Source organism: Oreochromis aureus, linkage group 15 (assembly GCF_013358895.1).
Source record: "Oreochromis aureus strain Israel breed Guangdong linkage group 15, ZZ_aureus, whole genome shotgun sequence".
In the NCBI taxonomy this organism is placed as follows: Eukaryota; Metazoa; Chordata; class Actinopteri; order Cichliformes; family Cichlidae; genus Oreochromis; species Oreochromis aureus.
Window position 1 is genome coordinate 41,448,511 of NC_052956.1, and position 22,031 is coordinate 41,470,541.

The following is a 22,031-nucleotide window of genomic DNA, read 5'->3' on the forward strand; positions in this document are numbered from 1 at the left end:
TCAGGAGTGAAGCAGCTGTGTGGTTATTTGGCAATCCCAGGATGTGGACTTGAAACTCTGAGGTCAGTCACCAAGTTTTAGTTGTGCTGAGATGAATATGATGTGAAAGTAGTACTGACACTAAACTGCAGACATAAGGCTGATATTATACTGATCCACACTGAGGATCTTCATGGTGAAATCTGTTTTCTTCTTCTCTGGCTTGTTTGTGTTTCTAAAATATATTTACACAAGTTACAAGTTTTTTTGTTAAGGTCTGTTTACACATACAAAATAAAAAACTACATATAAAACTCTGCACTAAGTTCCTTCGCTTGCGTGTGAGTTTCAACTTGCAAGTATGAATTCTGATCAGATTTTTCTTTCGTTCAGCTGATTGGTCCAGTTAGAGAACAGATGGCTTTGGCTGTTGGTGTGGCGCTTCACTGAGCTTCAGGTGTTGGAAGGGTAATACATTTTGAAGATTGAGGATGGGAACAATGCTCCAGCACACAAAACTCACTTCACAACTATGAAGTCAGATTTACAAGTACAAAATATTTAGGAGCACAATTTGAGCCCATAAGACTACTATTCTAAAAACAAGCACACAAAGAACCAATGAGAGTGAAGAATGGGATAAAGAGCTCCTGCAATGGTGGCAAAGAAATAAACAGCAGAGAGCCATCTACATGTTGTAGCGGTTTATAGACACTGCTGGGGGTGCTGTCACAAACATGCCGTCAGTGGGCTGCTCTGCTTGTGCTGTTGTTGGTGAAGCTGAAGTGAAAGCCAGTGTTAAAACAATGAAAAGTGTCCACTGCAGCTTCCATCTGAGCTTCTCATGCTCTTTTTCTTTTATCCTCCATGTTTGTGCTGAACACTGCTGTCGCTCTCTTCTCGGTTCCTGCCCACTTTCCAACCAGTCAGCATTGAAGCGTGCACAGTGTCGTCCACATTGAGCTTTGTTGTGAGCATGTGGACTTGTCTGCAGAACATTTTCAGTATAATAACCAGCTGTGCATGCGCCCCAAGCAGCGGGCTTCAAGCTCACCTCAGAAAAGTTTAACAGGAAGGAGTTCTCAGCCATCACTCGTCCAGCTGTCCATGACTGTATCCACAGCAGAATGTGACCGAGGCTTAATGCTAGAATGCACACATGAAGCTACCACCACGAGCAGCTGCTCAGTGGATTTGGAGGAGAAATGTCTCCAGCTTCTTACAGGCAGTATGCAGAATGTGGATCTCCCCAAAGACTTTCGAGAGCTCGTCCCAGACTCAAAACCCACACTAGTCTGTGCAAAACTTGGAATCAGCTCCAGACTATTGAGAGACTGTGCAGATGAACTCTCTGTGAGGTTATCACATACATCTTTAACCTCAGTCTCAGTCAGGAGAGGGTCTCCATTCTGTGGAAGACCTCCTGCGTTTTGCCGGTCCCAAAGACAACGCAACCCAAGGAGTTGAACCACTTCAGACCCGTTACACTGACTTCACACCTGATGAAGACCATGGAGAGGATCAAACTTCACCACCTTCACCCACTAGTCGGGAGAGACCTTGACCGGCTGCATTTTGCCTACCAGCTGAACATTGGGGTGGATGATGCTGTCATCTACCTGCTGCATCGGGCCTTCTCGCATCTGAAGAGTGCCAGGTGCATTTTGAGAGTCATGTTTTTTGATTTCTCAAGTGTCTTCAACACAATCCAGCCCTCAGTGCTAAGTGGGAAGCTGCAAGCTGAAGTGGACCATCAGCTGTCCTCGTGGATTATTTACTACCTCACCAGTAGACCCCAGTATGTGAGGCTGTGGGACTGTGTGTCTGAGGTGGTAGTCTGTAGCACAGGGGCCCCAGAAGGAACAGTACTCGCCCCTTTCCTCTTCACCCTGTCCACTGCGGAACACTGAGGAACAAACTGGTCAGGAGGGCCAGCTCTGTCCTGGACTGTCCGCTGAAGTCCATCGACCAGGTTGGGGAGGAGAGGATGTTGTCTAAACTAACATCCATCATGGAAAACACCTCCCACCCCCTGCATGAGACTGTACGAGCACTGAGCAGCTCGTTCAGCAGTAGACTTTTACATCCACAGTACAGGAAGGAGCGCTACCGCAGGTCATTCTTACCAGCAGCTGTCAGACTCTATAACACAGTTTAACATCCTTTGGTCATCTTACTCACCACCTTGTTTGTTCACTGTACCTTTTATACATGTTCCTGTGCATTTTATACATAGCTCTGTACATTTTATACATAACCCTGTACATTTTCTACATATCTCCGTACAATTTTTCTACACATATTTCTGTACATTGTTATATACAAACTTTAGTTGCTTATGAATATAGGACCAATTTGTGTCTTCCTTTTATATTTTATATTCCCCTTGCTATAAGAGCTGTGAAACACCGAAATTTCTCATTTGTGGGATAACATAGGTTTATTCTGTTCTATTCTATTCTATTCTATTCTATTCTATTCTATTCTCACACCTTGCCGTCATGGGTGTCTTCTAAGTGAAGCTACCAGCTACAGGTCCATTTTGTTTATCTGGAGCTGCAGTAGATGAGTGATCCATCTTCACGTGTACATTTTCCAAAGCAACACAGACACCCGATATGCAGAAACACAGCATCATACAACACAACCAAGAAATCCAAAAAATTCTCTCTGCATTTCTGTGTCTTCTGCTGCTGGAATGAAGCTGTTTGAAACCTGTTGTTCTGCACTTTGGGACCAGAAGGGGAAACTGAAACTCTATGCAGAGGGTTCAATGGAAGCAGCCAAGCGCTATAAGTGTCTGCTGTACAGGGATGCTGGTTCAGCTGTGGCTCAGCACAGTTTCATAGTGTGACTCAATAAAAGCATGATGCTTTCATCTGTGTGTAAATAAGAAAGTTTCCTCTAACATGACAGACGCTGGAGCTCTTTAACTCACACCTTTACAGTTTCAACTACAAACATCATCTTTTTTGTGTGTCTTTAGTGTAGAGCCTTCACCACAGTCCCAATGTCGGCCTCCTGGACTGACAGTTTTTTTTTTGTTTTTGACTCTGTTTTTTCTTGTTTAGTTGGTTGATTTCACACAGTTTTTATGTTTGTGTATGTTTATGTTTTATGTTTTTATGATAAATGTACAACTTTAATGTGAAAAATTCAAAGTTTTTTCTCTTGTTGTGTTTCTTGGAAGCTGCTTCCTGTTGGCTTCAGCTGTTTGGACTTTCCATTTTCTAAACTTCTACATTCTGAACCTTGTTCAGCTCTGAACAGATTATGAAACACTGAGTGATATCAAGCACACACTTTATCTAATAAACTTACATCTTTCATTCTTTATACAGATTCGAGCGCGGTGGTTTGTCAGAGATCAGCTGTGATTATTTGGCAACAGCGCTGAATTTCAACCCTTCCCATCTGAGAGTGCTTGACCTGAGTCACAACAAGCTGCAGGATTCAGGAGTGAAGCATCTGTGTGGTTTTCTGGAGAGTCCAGGGTGTAGACTTGAAACTCTGGGGTCAGTCACCATGTTTTAGTTGTACTGAGATGAATATGATGTGAAAGTTGTACTGACGCTAAACTGCAGACATAAGGCTGATATTATACTGACCCACACTGATCTTCATGGTAAAGTCTCTTTTCTTCTTCTCTGGCTTAGTCCAATGACTGAAGCAGAACAGTCAATGGACCTGCTTAATGTTCGCTCCATGACAAACAAATCATTTATTCTAAATGATCTCAGTTCAGTTCAGTTTAGTTCATTTTTATTTCAAACGTGCATTCACAATCATTACAAAATATCATTACATTCTTTTGTTTGAAAAGGAGTAGGCGGAAGTATACACTTATTTGTCCCTACCCACTCAAATTTTACCTCTCATTGATTTAATTTTCTTTTAGCCTTAAATTAAACAAACAACATATAAAGTAAAAGTAAAGCCAAGGCAAAACACGAGTCTCTAGATTCTATGTGTATGACTGAGACGTGCAACAAAATAAGGATTATTTCCACTTGAATGAAATCTGCCTGGCTGGCTGCACCGTCATTGGAACTCCACATCTCTTGGGATGTGGTGGAGGACTTGCTGCTGTTTATCGGGACAGATTCACATGCAGGCTTATGAACTCCTTTTTAATCATTTGAGTCACAGATGATGTAGGTCGGTTCTCAGAAAACCTTTAATTGTATATTAAACTATCAACCTCCTGGACCTGCCGGGGTGTTTCTAACTGAATTTAATGACCTTCTGACATCCATCATTAAATTGGAGAAGGTTGTAATAATGGAAAACCTTAAACCTTCATATTGATCATCCTTCCTGTAACACTGCTGCTGAGCTCATCGCTGTCACTGAGTCTTTTAACTTGAGGCAGCATGTTTCTGGCCCCACACATACAAAAGGGCCACATACTGGATCTTGTTTTCTCCCTGGGTTTAAATATACATGATGTATGTGTGGAGTATGTCCATATGAGTGACCTACATGTTTTTTAATTTGTCATTTTACCTGCATCCTTCACCTCCTAAACTGATGATCCAAAGGTGGATTATAAACCAAGATGCTGCTGGAAGGTTCTCTGCCATGTTTGACCCTCACATGGCTCATAATGACATTGACTCACTTATTTTGTCTTTTAACAATCAGTGTAAATCTATCTTAGAGACAGTGGTGCCTCTGAAACAAAGTGTTCTCCATTCTTCAAATTTCTGTCCCTGCATAAATGAAAATATTCAAAATTTTAGGAGATGTTGTCGCAAATTAGAACATTTATGGAAGGCTTCCAAGCTTGAGATTCATATATCTATATATCTCAAAGAATCAATTTTCTCACTTAACAAAATGATATAAAATTCCAGAACTGAATATTTTGCAAATCTAATAGCTTCAAAAAAGAACAATCCTAAAGTATTTTTTGATACAATTAAGAATATTGACTCGCCAAATATTCCTCATGTACCAATTTATACTTAATCTGATTGTAATTAATTTTTGAACTATTCTGTAAATAAGGTCGCTGCCATCAGGTCTAATATTTCTCCATCATCCACTCAGTATCACACTGACACTTTGCTTACTTCTGATACCTGGTCCTCTTTTGCTCCTGTTACCTTACAGGACATCAGTGCTCTGCTTGGTCATATGAAACTGACTTTAAGCCACCTTGATGTACTTCCCCCATCGTTTTTCATTAGTGTGTTTGACTCTATTGGCCCCTGTATTCTGGAAATGATGATTAATACTTCTCTTTGTACTGGCTCAGTTCTCAGGTTTTTTAAACAAGCTATTTTTGAACCAATATTAAAGAAACCAAATTTGGATCCCTGTCTTTCGAACAGTGACATGCCAATATCAAAATTCGCGTTTGTGTCAAAGATCTTAGAAAAATGGTACCACCACAATTTAACAACTTTTTGGAGATACACAATGTTATGCACATTTTCTAGTCTGGTTTCCACAAATTGCACTCCACTGAAGCTGCTTTACTTAGTGTTTAGAGACATTTTGATGGCAGCAGACTCTGCAGAGTACACCGTTCTTGTTATACTGGATCTGACTCTGCTTTTGATAATGTTGATCGCAGCATCACCAAACAACTGGTTCACAACTGTTTTTAGTCATCTAAGAAACATTTCTAAACTCAGACTGCTGATGTGATGAGATGATTGTTCATACTTTTATTTCTTCTAGTTTGGATTATTGTAATGGTCTCTTTACTTTTTTAAACAAATCAGCTCTGTGTCACCTTCAGACTGTACAGAATGCTGCGGTAAGACTTTTAACTTTTATATTATTATTTTATTTATATTTCTAGTTATATTTCCAGCTTCCTCCCGTGAAGCACTTGCTAAATTTTATCTGTGAAAAGTGCTATATAAATAAATTTTACTTACTTACTTTACTTACCTAGTAATGTTCATATTTCAAACAGTGATACTCAATGTATGGCTCGCGGTCCACACGCAGCCCTCCTCCGGGTGCCCAGTGGCCTTCCGACCTTTTCTAATTCAGAGAGAGGGGAACCTAATTAACTGTGTACTGTTCTTCCTCACAGTTCTAAGTATTAGACACAAGAATGAATAATCCACAACAGACTCTCTTTAGCAGGTCAAAGTACACGGCACACAGCAATCTGTGAAACAGAAACAGTTTGGAGCAGGAATTATTGCACATTTACAAACTGACACTGCTGCACGGCATGCTGGGTAATGCTGAAGAAAAGAAAACAGAGACGGAGGATGAAGAAAAGAGGCAGAGATGAAGCAGAAGTTTAGCTCCAGAGAGGAGCTGTGTCTGCTGTTTTGAAGTTTCTGTGTGGGCGAGGCTCAGGCAGCTCCACCCACACAGTGACAGTGAAGCAGGTGAAGAGTAATAAATAAAGACTTTAACAGCAGACAGGATTTCATAAGCTGATGTACAAACATGTAGAATGATGGTGGCAGGTACAGAAAAAGGGTCATAAAGACTGAAGGGTGCCTCTGTCCTTTGCATATTCCATATTTTATACTGAGAGTTTCCAGAAGAGCAAACATCAAACATGTCATCAAACATGTGGCATGTCAGACTGACATCATTTCTACAGAGAACAGTGTGAGCTCTCAGCAGGTCACTTCAATCAGAAGGACAAACAGTTACGCAGGAATGATTAAACCCACTAACATATATCCTCGTGTTCCTGTTGTTCTACAGCATCATCATTAATGCTGCTCCACCACCATCACTGCAGCTGACCAATCAGCTTCTGTGACGTCATGTGACGCTCTATGACTCAGGGGAAAAGACTGGAGAAATGCTAAATGGCTAACCTGAAGCTAACCTGAGAAAAAGTCAAAGGAGTGATGATTCCTAGAAAGTGTGTGTGTTCAGTGTGAGATGAGTTTGGTAGTACTGTGTGTGCACAGATGGACTCCCCAAGAGATCTCCTTTATGAACAAACTGTGAAGCTTTGTCCAAAAGTGGAAAACATTTCAGAGAATATCTCAGAGAATATCTCTGAAGCAGAAGCTAAACATAATAATAGAAGAAAAGCAAAAATAATGATCACAATCCTGCTCTGACCCATCATTTAAACATCACTATCAGACAGTAAAGCCTTCCTAAGACTGCTCACCTCTCAGACTTAGTTAAAGATGCTTGTGCTGTCCACAGATCAGCTGACAAGGTCTGTCTCCATGATCGGCTTTGTTTCTTGGAGATAAAGACTGAGCCCTTTAGAGCTACATTTCATTTTTTTTTTCATGAACAGAAGGCGATCATCAGTAATGCCTTCTTTAAAATACTCTTGTTAGAAATTAATGCCCTTAAAGTGAAAAATTCAGAGTTTTTTCTCTTGTTGGTGTTCGCTCTCTCTGCGGTAGAGTATTATTTCTTGTTCCTGAGAATCACTTCCTGTTCCTGCTCAAACACAGTGGTGTTTCTGAGTAGCTTATCTCCTTAGCAATTTAATTACAAACTTTTAGATACATTCTTTTTTCATAGTATAAACTTCACATGCTTCATCCGAAGCACACTCTCTGTGTACTCACTACCTATTTTATACCCAAAGTATTCACTCACAGTGTCTTTACTGTTTTGCTAGCTTAGCTTAGCTTGTAGCCAACTCACTAGCAGTGTGGCCTCTTCACCTGTCCCTCCTGCACTTTCCTGCTCATTGTGTCAGATGTTTAGTTACTCCTCCGCCTCCTTTAGCAGTAGTGATACTTGGAACAAATGTAGCATATTTGCAGCTCTGGAGGCCAGGATTACTGAATTGGAGACTCGGCTTCGCACCCTTCATTCACCCGTAGCTAGCCAGGCCACTGTAGCTGGTGCAGCCAAAGATAGCGTAGGACCCGCTAGCTGTTCCCCAGCAAACCCAAAGCAACTGGGGAAAGAGGGCGGCTGGGTGTCTTAAACAGAAGCCCCAGGTACACCACCAACCTGTTCATGTGTCTAACCATTTTCCCCACTCAGCAACACACCGGCCGGGGGTCAAACTCGGGTAATTGGCGATTCTGTTCTCAGACGTGAAGCTAGAGACACCGGCAACCAAGTCAATTGTCTTCAGGGGCCAGACAAGGCGACATTGAGGGAAATTTAAAGCTGCTGGCTAAGGGTAAACGTAAATTCAGTAAAAACACGTCGGCAGTAATGACACCCGGTTACGCCAATCGGAGATCACTAAACTCAATATTGAATCAGTGTGTAACTTTGCCAAAACAATGTCAGACTGTAGTTTTCTCTGGTCCCCTCCCCTACTGTGTCAGCTCCGAAACAGACAAAAAACAAACTAAAAACCAGCAATAAAGAACTTAAACATAAAAAATCACAAAGAAAGAACAATACAGTATCCACACATGAACCAAAGAGTAAAACAGTGAAATGTGGATTATTAAATATTAGGTCTCTCTCCCCCAAGTCTCTGTTAATATATGACTTAATAATTTATCAATAAATCGATTTACTTTGCCTTACAGAAACCTGGTTGCAGCAGGATGATTATGTTAGTTTAAATGAATCAACACCCCCGAGTCATTCTAACTACCAGAAATCTTGAAGCACAGGCCGAGGGGGTGGTGTGACAGCAATTTTTCACACCAGACTATTAATCAACCAAAGACCAAGAAAGACTTTTAATTCATTTGAAAGCCTGATGCTTAGCCCTTTCCTCCCCAGCTGTAAAACTCAGAAACCAGTCTTACTTGTTATCACCTGGGCCTTACATAGAGTTTCTGTCTGATTTCTCAGACTTGTAATCTGATTTAGTGCTCAGCTCAGATAAAATAATTATTGTGGGTAATTTTAACATTCATGTAGATGCTAAAAATGACAGCCTCAACATGGCATTTAATCTGTTATTTGACTCAATCGGCTTCTCTCAAAATGTAAAAGAACCCACCCACCACGTTAATCACACTCTAGATCTTCTTTTAACATATGGCATAGAAACTGTACAGTTAACAGTGTTTCCTGAAAACCCTCTCCTGTCTGATTATTTCCTGATAACATTTACATTTACAGTAATTGATTACACAGCAGTGGGGAGTAGACTTTATCACAGTAGATGTCTTTCTGAAAGCGCTTTAACTAAGTTTAAGAATATAATCCACCCACTGTTATCATCCTCAGTGCCCTGTACCAACATAGAGCAGAGCAGCTACCTGAACACTACTCCAACAGAGGTCGATCATCTGGTTAATAATTTTACCTCCTCAGTACGTACGACTCTGGATACTGTAGCTCCTGTGAAAACTAAGGCCTCAAATCCGAAGTACCTGACTCCGTGGTATAATTCTCAAACACGTAGCCTAAAGCAGATAACTCGTAAGCTGGAGAGGAAATGGCTTGTCACAAATTTAGAAGATCATCATTTAGCCCGGAGAAATAGTTTGTTGCTTTATAAGAAAGCCCTGCGCAAAGCCAGAACATCTTACAATTTATCACTGATTGAAGAAAATAAGAACAACCCCAGGTTTCTCTTCAGCGCTGTAGTCAGGCTGACAAAAATTCACTGTTGAGCCAACCATTCCTTTAGCGTTAACTAGTAATGAATTCTTGAACTTCTTCAGAAATAAAATTTTTATCGTTAGAGAAAAAATTACCAATAATCATCTCACAGATGTAATATTATCTACAGCTGCCTTTAGTACCTTTGATATTAATTTAGACTCTTTTTCTCCAATTGATCTTTCTGAGTTAACTTCAATAATTACTTCCTCCAAACCATCAACGTGTCTTTTAGACCCCATTCCCACAAACCTGCTCAAAGAAGTCCTGCCATTAATTAATGCTTCAATCTTAAATATGATCAACCTAACTCTAATAATCGGCTATGTACCACAGGCCTTCAAGGTGGCTGTAGTTAAACCTTTACTTAAAAAGCCATCCCTAGACCCAGCTGTCTTAGCTAATTGTAGGCCAATCTCCAAGCTTCCTTTCATATCAAAAATCGTTGAAAGTGTAGTTGTCAAACAGGTAACAGATCATCTGCAGAGGAATGGCTTATTTGAAGAGTTTCATTCAGGTTTCAGAGCTCATCACAGCACAGAAACAGCTTTAGTTAAGGTTACAAATGATCTTCTTATGGCCTCTGACAGTGGACTCATCTCTGTGCTTGTCCTGCTAGACCTCAGTGCAGCGTTCGATGCTGTTGACCATAATATTCTATTAGCGCAATTAGAGCACTCTGTAGGTATTACAGGAACTGCGCTGCAGTGGTTTGTATCATATCTATCTAATAGAATCCAATTTGTGAGTCCCTTCCAGTTCCGGGTCGCTGCTTGTGCAGTCGACCGGCCAGTGAGCTGAGCAGTTTTGCGTTCTTTTTCTAACTTTAATGCTCTTTTTGTTGTTGTTTTTCGCCGTCTACTCAGTTATATTTGTATTCTTTTCCTTTTCCTCATTTTTGTGATTTTTCGGACTTGTTTTCGACACTCGATATGACCCCAAGGCTCACCTACACCAGGGACTCCCTCATCCAGCTGCGGCCGCAGTTGCAGCCTGGCCTCCGGCTTTTCCTCTCCGCTTCCACGGACTACTTTCCCAAGGAAATACTCAGTGGACACGGAAATCGAAAAACTCACAATAACAAGGTAACTAGGAGGGGATTAAAGAAGAGTGGGGTGAGAGCCAGACTCAAGAGGGAGACACACAAACAACGTGGTTGAAATCACGAACAGTGATTTCAACCACTGTTCCCCTGACAAGTCGCTTAAAGGATACCAACAGTATGTTACATGCAGCACGCGTCAGGGGAAGACTCTGGATAAATGCTATGGCTCTGTACCAGATGCATTTAAAGCCCTCCCCCTCCCCCCTCTCGGCTCAGCAGACCACCACACAATCCTGCTGGCCCCTGCTTACACCCCAGTGATCAAGAGGATTAAAAACGCCACCAAAAACATCAAGCAGTGGACAGCGGAAAGTACCCTCACCCTACAAGGATATTTCGAAGCCACTGACTGGGACAGCCTTCTTTGTCCCTCTGATGACATCGACGAACAAGTCAACATGGTGACATCATACATCTCCTTCTGTGTTGACAACATTATCCCCTCAAAAACAGTCTCCATCTACCCAACAACAAACCCTGGATCACCAAGGAGGTCAAGGAAATCCTGAATAAAAAAAAGAGGATTTTCTTCACCGGCTCTGCACTGGACAAAAAGGGGGTCAACAGGGAGGTCAAGAGGGCCATAAAAACTGCTAAACTGGAGTATAAAAACACAGTTGAATAAAAATTCACCACAGGGGACCTCCGCTCAGCCTAGCAGGGCCTCAAAACCATGGCCTCTGTGAATACTGTGGTCACCACCCCCAGAACCATTCAGGTGGAGGGCAGCAACCCCTCCTCCCTCCCTGACGACTTAACGCTTTCTACACCAGGTTTGAGACGAACAATATCACCCAGCTTGAGGAGTCCAGATCCTCACTCAAACCTGGCAGCTCTGCACTCACCTTCAGGACTGAGGACATGGTGAGAGCCCTCAGGAGGACCAGGGAGAGGAGCTCACCCGGCCTGGACAACATCAGCTGTCGAGTTCTGAGGCACTGTGCAGGGCAACTAGGAAGTGTGTTCCGGACTCTATTTCAACACTTAACCCTTGTATGGTGTTCGGGTCTGTGAGACCCATGCCATTTAGAGGCCGTTGCCCCTTTAGGCAGTATATACCATCAAAACCTGCAAAATATGGTATAAAGATATTTACACTTGATTATAACTGATTTTATTTTTTTTATAACATTTTATAAAAAAAAAAAAACGAGAAGCACATTAATTCATAAATGTGATCGAACAAAGGTAAAGGGAAAGAATTAACCATGTTTGCTGTTCACATGGCTCGTAATTGGGATGAAGTAAACATCTGTTGAGTAATTTAACATAAAATTGTTTGATAGTGTTAATTGGAAAGCCAAAACTCTAGCGGGTCCACCAGACCCATGAACACTGGCTGAGTAACAAAAATACGAACACCACACAAGGGTTAATTGACAGTCACACCGTCCCCCAGCTGTGGAAACACTCCACAGTCATTTCCATCCCCACAAGAAACAACCCAAAGTCTCTGGATGATCCTTGTCCTGTGGCTCTCATCTCCCTGGTGATGAAGGCCATGGAGAAGATCATAATACAGCACATCGTAACAGCAACTGACTCCCTGATGGACCCACTTCAGTTTGTTTACTGTGCACACAGAGGTGTCGATGATTCAAAAATCTTCATCTTGGACTCCTTCCACAAACATCTGGAACTCCCTGACTCCTCTGCCAGACTTCTGTTTGCTGATTTCTCATCAGCGTTCATCACTCTGCAGCCTCATATCCTGGCCACTAAACTTTCCTACCGATTTCACCTGGATTATCAGCTAAGCCTGTGGATATTGGACTTTTTGACCAACAGGACTCAGAAAGTTCGGGTCAACAACTCTCTCTCCGGTCTCCGTTTCACCTCCACTGGCTCCCCCCAGACGTGTGTGCTCTCCCCCATGCTCTTCATCCTCTACACCGATGACTGCAGATCCACACAGCCCAACTGTCAATTGGTGAAATATGCTGACGACACAGTTCTCCTGTCACTGCTGTCAGCCCCCTCACAACAACACGGGCCCGCTCTTCAGGAGTTTGTAGAGTGGTGTGACAGCTCCAAACTTGATTTGAACGTGAGCAAAACCAAAGAGATGGTGGTGACCTTCTTCAGTAGGCAAAGGGATCTGGCTGCTTCAGTCACCACCACCATCCATGGGAAGCCAGTGGAGGTAGTTGAGGAGTACAAATACCTGGAAACCATCTTTGAAAACATCCTGAAATTCTCTTCCAAAACTGAGGAGATTCTCAGGAGGTCCCACCAATGGCTATACCTCCTTAGGAAACTCAACTCCTTTGGAGTCAGCACAGCCATCATGATGACTTTTTACTATGCCTTCCTGGAAAGCGTCATAACCTTCTCCATTACCTGCTGGTTCCACTCAGACTGCAGCACACTGCATCACACTGCATCAGTGTGCTCTAAAATCATTGGCCTGCCTGTCAGAACTCTGGCACAGGTTTTCAGCCAACAGGCCCTTAGACAGGCAGCCAAAATCATCAATGACCCCTCTCACATTCTTCACCCCGCATTTCAATGGCTCCCCTCTGGGCGATACCTTGGCTGCATTTCCTGCAGGACTGAGAGGAGGAGAGCCACCTTTGTCCCCAAAGCCACCCTGCTTTTTAACTCCAGCCAATAAGACCATTTTCCACACCCATGAACATAAACTACACTCTTTTTATACTGCCGACACTTTACTCACTTACAGTTATTTATTCATCTTTCAGTCAGTTTAACCCTTGTATGGTGTTCGGGTCTGTGAGACCCATGCCATTTAGAGGCCGTTGCCCCTTTAGGCAGTATATACCATCAAAACCTGCAAAATATGGTATAAAGATATTTACACTTGATTATAACTGATTTTATTTTTTTTATAACATTTTATAAAAAAAAAAACGAGAAGCACATTAATTCATAAATGTGATCGAACAAAGGTAAAGGGAAAGAATTAACCATGTTTGCTGTTCACATGGCTCGTAATTGGGATGAAGTACACATCTGTTGAGTAATTTAACATAAAATTGTTTGATAGTGTTAATTGGAAAGCCAAAACTCTAGCGGGTCCACCAGACCCATGAACACTGGCTGAGTAACAAAAATACGAACACCACACAAGGGTTAATTTCAAAACTGTGTGATTTGTGTAAATACTGTATATACTGTGTATTTATTATCTCACTCTTATTGCCTGTGTATGCCCTGTCCTTATCTTCAACATCATGCTGCTCTGTTGTATGTTAATTGCCCCTTGGGGATAAATAAAGTCTTTCTTACTCTGATGTAAATGGAGAGTCCTCTTCACACACTAAGGTCAATTATGGTGTTCCACCGGGTTCAGTGCTAGGACCAATTCTGTTTACATTATACATGCTTCCCTTAGGCAGCATCATTAGAAGACATAGTGTACATTTTCACTGCTATGCAGATGACACCCAACTCTATCTGTCCATGAAGCCAGATTACACACACCAATTAGTTAAACTGCAGGAATGTCTTAAAGACATAAAGACCTGGATGGCCGCTAACTTTCTGCTCCTTAATTCAGATAAAACTGAGGTTCTTTTCCTCTGCCCTGAAAATCTTAGAAATATGGTATCGAACCAGATTCTTACTGTGGATGGCATTACCTTGGCCTCCAGTAACACTGTGAGGAACCTTGGAATAATTTTTGACCAGGATATGTCCTTCAATGAACATATTAAACAAATGTTTTGGACTGTTTTCTTCCATTTGCGCAACATCCCTAAAATTAGAAATATCCTGTCTCAGAGTGATGCTGAAAAACTAGTTGATGCATTTATTACTTCTAGGCTGGACTACTGTAATTCATTATTATCAGGATGTCCTAAAAACTCCCTGAAAGGCCTTCAGTTAATCCAAAATGCGGCAGCAAGAGTCCTGACAGGGACTCGAAAGAGTGAGAATATTTCTCCAGTATTGGCTTCCCTTCATTGGCTTCCTGTTAAATCCAGAATTAAATTCAAAATCCTGCTCCCTTACAAGTTCTTAAATAATCAGGCCCCATCTTATCTTAATGACCTTCTAGTACTATATCAAACTATTAGAGCACTTCACTCTCGCACTGCAGGCTTACTTGTTGTTCCTAGAGTATTTAAAAGTAGAATGCGAGGGAGAGCCTTCAGTTTTCAGGCCCTTCTCCAGCTTCCAGTTTGGATTTGAGAGACAGACACTATCTCTACTTTTAAGATTAGGCTTCAAACTTTCCTTTTTGCTAAAGCATATAGTTAGGGCTGGATCAGGTGACCCTGAATCCTCCCTTAGTTATGCTGCAATGGCAGCCCGTTCTCACTCCCGGGGCGTAGCATACTGACGGGGGAATCTCTGTCTCTCTTCCACAGCATGTCTTTTTCTTGTTTTTCTTCTCTCACCCAACTGGTTGCAGCAGATGGCCCCGCCCCTCCCTGAGCCTGGTTCTGCTGGAGGTTTCTTCCCGTTAAAAAGGAGTTTTTCCTTCCCACTGTCGCTGGGTGCTTGCTCATAGGGGGTCATATGATATTTGGGTTTTTCTTTTTATCTATTATTGTACAATCTACTGTACAATATAAAGCGCCTTGAGGTGACTGTTGTTGTGATTTGGCGCTATATACATAAAACTGAATTGAATTGAATTGAATTGAATTGTTGTTTTTGTTTGAAGCTGCTTCCTGTTGGCTGTTTGGAGTTTCCATTTTCTAAACTTCTACATTCTGAACCTTCTTCAGCTCTGGACAGATTATGAAACACTGAATGATTTCAAACACTCACTTTGTCTAATAAACTTAAATCTTTCATTCTTTATACAGATTGTGGAGCTGTGGTTTGTCAAAGATCGGCTGTGATTATCTGGCAGCAGCGCTGACGTCCAACCCCTCCCATCTGAGAGAGCTAGACCTGAGATGGAACAACCTGAAGGGTTCACGAGTGAAGCATCTGTGTGGTTTTCTGGAGAATCCAGCATGTGGACTTGAAACTCTGAGGTCAGTCACCATGTTTTAGTTGTCATATGATGTGAAAGTTGTGCTGACACTAAACTACAGACATAAGGCTGATATTATACTGATCCACACTGAGGATCTTCACGGTAAAATCTGTTTTCTTCTTCTTCTCTGGCTTGGCATAGTACATCATTTATTAGTTGTATTTTAACATTGCTGTCTGCAGGGTTGATGACAAGACTTTTAAATCTTCCAGAGACAAAACCTGTGAGTACTGAGAATATGTGTCACATTCATCAGTATTTCATCTATACTATATCACATTAAAGCTAATTTTTGCTTATCTCATTCTGTAAAAATCTTACAAGTATGTTTGTTTTTGAGGATCTGTTGTTTAGGTACTGATTGTGGTCAAATATTTTAATACTTTTTAAATTCTTTTTAGTGAGTGAGAAAGTTGCAGCTGAAGAAGATGGTGGGTACTTAAAGAAGAAAAAGAAATCCCTCACAAACAGTTTGTATTTGATCGCAAAACCACTAATAAATTAATATGGTAAACACCACCAGTTAGAGTTCAGGGAATCCTGAATTATTCGATGTTTGCCTCATCAGGTGACTCTGAGGTTAGTGTGAATCCAGACTCATTAGACAAACAGCTTGATTTGTCTAAGGATGACACAGAGCTCATTAAGGTGAGAGAAAAGTACGTGGATCTGATTATTGTGTTATGGAACAAAAAAGGTGCCTTCAGCCCAGAAACTGTGTCAGGTGTGTTACAGCTGTTAAATATCCCAATTCTTTGATCTTTGGGCTGAAAGGAGAACAACACTCGGTGTATAAAAATGCTCAAGCAACAATCTCTTTATTCCATATTCCATACAACACAGATCTTGAAGTGTCTGACCGTTTCTCACATTCTTATAGCTTCAGCCCCCCTCCAAAGTCATAAAACTTAAACATCCACATTCTTTCTCTCTCAGAGAGCCTACGTTATGACCTTGGCTTCCTGTGCAGTATGTTCTGTTCTTTCTAATCAGACAAATAAAGCCATGATTCACTGTAAACAGTATTCTCTTTATAAATCAGCAGTATAAAGTACCATAAAACAATATCATTCATTCACAATAAATCAGCAGTCTAATGTAATAAAAATCAGTCTAATAAATCTAATAGTTGTCACCTTCTTCTAAGTCAGGAGTATAATGCAACCTAAAACTACATGATTTCACAATCTTTAATTAGAGGTATAACGTGGCATAAGATAGTATAATAATCTCACACAGCATAGGGCAGATTAGTCAGGCCACACAACCAATCAGGTTTAAGATTCAGTGTCATACGCCATTCTGCATCATTTGATTTTGAAATTATTTTTTAATTATACAATCAGTGTGTTACTCGTAGTTTTGAAAGTATGTAGAGAACTCCTGAGGTGTACTCTGTGTAGTTTCTTCACTGCTTACTTGTTTATTGGTGCTTAAAACAGCTGATGTTGTTCCTATCTGAATTCCAGCCTCCATCAAGTTTCACCCCTGGAGTACAAATTGAATCTACACAAATCTCCTACAGGTGCTTCTAGTTTCACAGTAGGCTGATAACACGTATGTAATGATGTGAAATGACACGTGTGATACAGGTGGAGGCGATCAGACCTCAGCTCATACAGGCTGGTAGGAGTGCTTCAGCTCTTCTGTATCCTACAGGTTCAGGTGTCCTCGTCCAGGTGTGTTTCAGTGTACTCTGACCAGGCTGGTGTTTGTTATGGCTCAGGAGGCGGAGTTGTTGTACAGGACTGTCCAGTGGGATGAGAGCCTCCTTCAACCAGCTGGAAAAACACCTGCAGGGCCGCTGTTCAACATCACATGCTCTGAGGATGCAGTCCGTCAGCTCCACCTGCCACACTGTGAAACAAAGGAGGGTGAGCACCATGCTGTGATGATGCTCGGGAAACATCTGTTACTGTGTGGTGCTTAGTTAAGATGAATTGTTCAGCTTCATACAAATAACCATTTAATAACCATTTATCTATAACAAAAAAAGGATGGAATTGAACTTGTCTTTTGGAGGAGATGTAATTCTCAGGTATGGTGAGAAGAAAATCTGTACTCTCAGAATCAAAAGCTCTTTGCTTTCACAGCGCTGCGTGTTGATGGCCTGTTGTCTGTTGCCCACATCTCTGATGATGGGATGAGCATCTTGGAGCCGCTGGAGATCACTACCACCCATGTGGTTGTGAAAGTCCCTCACCTTTCTGCCTTTGGGCTCATCTGGGATGTCTTTAAGCGGTTCCTGAACATAAATGGGCAAGTTCTGCTCTTCTTCCGACCTCTGGAGACAGGACCTCAAAGAATCAACATGTTTCTGCTGCAGGAAAATATTCCTTTGCCAGAGGTAAACAGTTTCAACATCTTCACTCTGTGGTCCTCTAAGAATCCAAATGATTTCTCAGCAGCTTTCTGATTATTAACTAAAGTTATGTACAGGTTTACTGGTCACTCCTCCCTGATTACCTGAGACACAGGGTCAGGTTCCAGTTAACTTTTCTGTATCCACATTCACCTTCGCACACCTCAGATCTGCTGACCAATCACTGCTCTTCATTATTCACTCCCAGTAACAATCCTGAGCTGTAGACATTGGATGTTTGTGACTCATAATGTCAGATCTGACACTTCACTGGTAAAAATAAAATGCTGGAGCTTTTTTTCTCTGTGCAAAGCTGTTTTATCTCCAGAATTATTGTTTTTGATTCATTTACTGACACTTGATGGTCTACACCTGATGTGTTTAAATGAGCTCTACAGGTGAATGACTTATCAACGTTACCAGCATAATAATCTGTTCTGTCACTGAAGGTGGCTGCCCAACAAGAAGATGATGCTGAATACATCCAAACCCCTGCTGACTGTCTTTTCAAGTTCCAGCAAAGGTACAGTGTCCACTGTGAACCTGAGAGCCTGATAATACAGCCAGAGGTAAGTCAGCAGTTACAAACTAAATGCTGCTAAAATGAAATGAAAGTCCTGGATAACCCACTGATCATGAAAATGGCATCTTTCTGTTGTTTTTTTTTTTTTTTAGCAAACACAATTTCGCTCAAAGTTTGGCCCAAATTACCATCCAACATTTCAAGTTTTCCTAAATACAAATCCACAGATTGTGACTCTGATAGTCAAAGACCAAGAGGGAACAGAAACCTGGAAATCATCTGTTTACCTGCCAGGTAAGGTTCCTGCCAAATCCAGAAGAGAAATTACCCTGCAAACTTCTGCTACAAGGTTATTTTATTAAAGTTCAAGTGAAATCATATTTAAGTCTCTTTTCATCTGCACTTGTCCCTTATCTATCTTTTTTCCTTCAGCACCAAGAACAGAAACCTTGTTGAGGAATTTCCCAGCTGAGGCCCAAGTCCCAGCAGATGAGAGGCTTTTCACAATTCGCTCACGGTTTATTGACAGTGTTTCTGAGTCTATTTTAAACAAACTTCTGGATAAACTCCTCCAGCAGCGTGTTATCAATGATCAGGAGATGGAATCATTCAGGTCAAAGCAGAGCAGAGCAGATAAAGCACGAGACATGATTGACACGGTGCGACGAAAAGGAAGTGAAGCCAGCTCACTTCTGATCGCTGCTATCTGTGAGGAGGATCAATGCCTTTCCACAGAGCTGAACTTAATGTGACTTATAATGAAAATAATAATAATAATAAATTTTATTTATAGGTGCCTTTAAGACCCTCAAAGTCACCTTACAATAGTACAGTAGCAACATTACAATATAATCAAACATAGCAAAATAAAATTTAGACATAAGGTACAAAAAAAAGCATGAAAGTATAATAGCAAGTATAAAAGCTAAGCAATGTAAAACCAGACTAAGACGGAATCATGGTGAAGGATATGGAATTCTGAATAGATGGGTTTTGGGATGTGATTTAAAAGTGGTGAGAGAGTTTGTAGTCCAGAGATCTGGTGGAAGTGCATTCCAAAATCTTGGGGCACAACAACTAAAGGCTCTGAGTCCCATGTTAGGCAGGCGAGTAGGTGGAAAAGACTGAAGGGAGGCTGAAGAAGTACGGAGTGTACGAGGGGATGAGTACATATTGCGAAGATCACATAGATATGGAGGAGCGAAGTCATGAAGCACTTTGAAAATAAGAAACAGGATCTTGAAATTAAGACGGAGGTGAATTGGAAGTCAATGGAGCTGTTAAGGAACAGGTGTTATATGTTTAGTGGACAAGAAGAGGGCAATTGTTGATGAAGATTCTCAATCTGTAATTCTGGATACAATATAAGCACCTGTATTTTACACTGCAATTTATGGAGAGATTTATGAGGTAGACCAGGGGTCGGCAACCTGCGGCTCCGGAGCCGTATGCAGCTCTTTTGTCCTTATACTGCGGCTCCGGGTGGTTTGGGAAAATAAATTAGAAGTATTTAGCTGAAGTGTATTTTATTTATGTTAGTGCTTTTTTAACTTGTAGTTCTAAATTGGAAGATTATTGTGATTTTGAAATATAAAAATACAATTATATTTTATTATTTCATCGCTCACAATAAAAGCGTCCTGCCATGAAGCTTGGTGTACCCTTGAAACGCCGTGCATTTATCGAGACTTTCGACCCCAGATAGGCCAATAATGAATCTGGATCCACATTATGTCAGCAGCTGTTCTCCACCGTGAACTATGTTAAAAACAAACACCGCTCCCGCCTCACAGATGACAGCTTACAGTCCTGCGTAAAGATGAAAGCCCCGATTTGCAGACGCTGTGCGCCGAGGTTCGGGACCAGAAGTCTCATTGTAAACATATCACGGCAGACCCGACGATGTTTACATGGACATGCTTTTCAGCATCTCTTTTTTGACCACTTTTCACACACGGTTGCTGTACGCATACAGCTGGTTGTAGTTTTTCAGCTCACAGCCCGACATATACCAACAACAGCAGAGAGTACAGACTTTAAGGCGGCGAGGCGTGATTGCGGGTGCCGCTCAGGTGCGTCCGATTCCCATGCAGCAGCACTGCAGACCACACCCCGCCACACACATTAACCAGGTAAAATACATATTTAGGCAGAATTTTGCAAATATCTATTTTTTTAGCGGCATAGTGCTTTTTTTTTCAATTACTTTTTAATTGGAAAAAAACTGTTGTGAGGGTGGTTTTTGTTTGCTACATGGATCATTTTAGTTCAGCTGGGTGTCTTTCCTTTTGTTATATTTCTTTAAGAGTTCAAAATGCATTAATTGCATAAATAAAATGTAATTTCCCCTGTAGCACTTCATGGATTTCATAAGCAACACACCTTAGTTGCTCTGTGGATTCTTTTAAAAAGCAGTTAAAAACTTTTCTGTTCAAACAAGCCTTTTGTTGATCTACGTATTTTATATTCTTTACATTATTTACATTTGATCTTTTACACTGTGTATAATGTCTATTGATTGTATTGTTTATTTGAATCTTTGTGTACAGCGCTTTGTGACTGCCTGTCTGTGAAAAGCACTTAATAAATAAACTTTACTTACTTACTTTAGTTGTTTACACAAAGCACAAAGGTAAAAAAACAATATATACAGTGTTATCTTCATTTTAGATTTCAAAAAGTATTTGCGGCTCCCAGTGTTTTCTTTTGCATGGAAACCGGGTCCAAATGGCTCTTTCGGTGTTAAAGGTTGCAGACCCCTGAGGTAGACCATAAAAAAGAGAATTACCGTGATCTAAACGAGATGTGACAAGAGGATTGACAAGAATGGCGGTACTGTTGTCAAGGTTAATGGGAAATGTGGACTCAGTCGCGGAGCTCTGGATGAAATGCAGACAGTGGGCTTATTTAGGGTGCTCAAGAAACAGTCTCAAAAATGAAAAGAAGTGCAGTTATCCAAACAGTGATCTCCTCCCAATTCTCAGTGGTGGTGCAGGTGAGTCTCCCAGTGGTAATCCAAGTGTGCTTCTTCTCTTCGAGTGAAAATCCAAGCGAGTTTCTTCTCTCTGACCCTCCGCTCCATACTCTTTCTCCTAGAAAGGCAAGTGACAACAACAAGTGAGAAAGCTAGCTAGCCTGAGCCATGTCACTGATAACAAGCACACTGTACTACCGCGCTTCAAGTAACAATCCAGCGTCGGCTGCCGTCAGGACACACCGTTAAATACCTCAGCCAAAAGCAGAGGAAGATTAGTGGCAGCTGGGTGGAAGATTAGGCACAGGTGTGTCAGCTGCTGAGCGGAGGCACTTCCGGGTCAGGGGTCGCCATGCACTCACTCTCCCGGAAGTGCGGACTCCCAACCATAGCCGGACCCAGAGGGCAGGGAAAGAAAGCGGGAGAGAGACACACACACAAAAACACACCACAAGCAGGTCGTCCAGGGAGGACTGTTTGACTGTGACAACTGTATGGAGTGAGTGAAGGACAAAGGTGGTTAATATTGCAAAGATGGAAATAGGAAGACTGAGTGATATTATTTATATGTGCTGTGAAGGAAAGAGTGCTATCGAAGATGACACCGAAACTCTTAATCCAAGGGGAGGGTGTGACAACAGAGTTATCAGT

The 22,031-nt window shown here is 41.5% G+C and overlaps 1 protein-coding gene across 1 annotated transcript; it reads left to right on the plus strand.

The window, feature by feature from the left end:
- Positions 1 to 7: 7 nt before the first annotated feature.
- LOC116332743 (NACHT, LRR and PYD domains-containing protein 1b allele 5-like) lies at positions 8 to 19,842 on the plus strand. The gene is made up of 12 exons (XM_039598702.1): positions 8 to 62; positions 3,321 to 3,494; positions 15,346 to 15,519; positions 15,704 to 15,744; positions 15,923 to 15,952; positions 16,090 to 16,169; positions 16,991 to 17,046; positions 17,181 to 17,395; positions 17,615 to 17,868; positions 18,333 to 18,452; positions 18,559 to 18,700; positions 18,839 to 19,842. The coding sequence occupies exons 8-12, from the start codon at positions 17,239 to 17,241 to the stop codon at positions 19,156 to 19,158; spliced, it is 993 nt and encodes a 330-aa protein (XP_039454636.1). The 5' UTR covers positions 8 to 62; positions 3,321 to 3,494; positions 15,346 to 15,519; positions 15,704 to 15,744; positions 15,923 to 15,952; positions 16,090 to 16,169; positions 16,991 to 17,046; positions 17,181 to 17,238; the 3' UTR covers positions 19,159 to 19,842.
- The last annotated feature ends 2,189 nt before the right edge of the window (positions 19,843 to 22,031 follow it).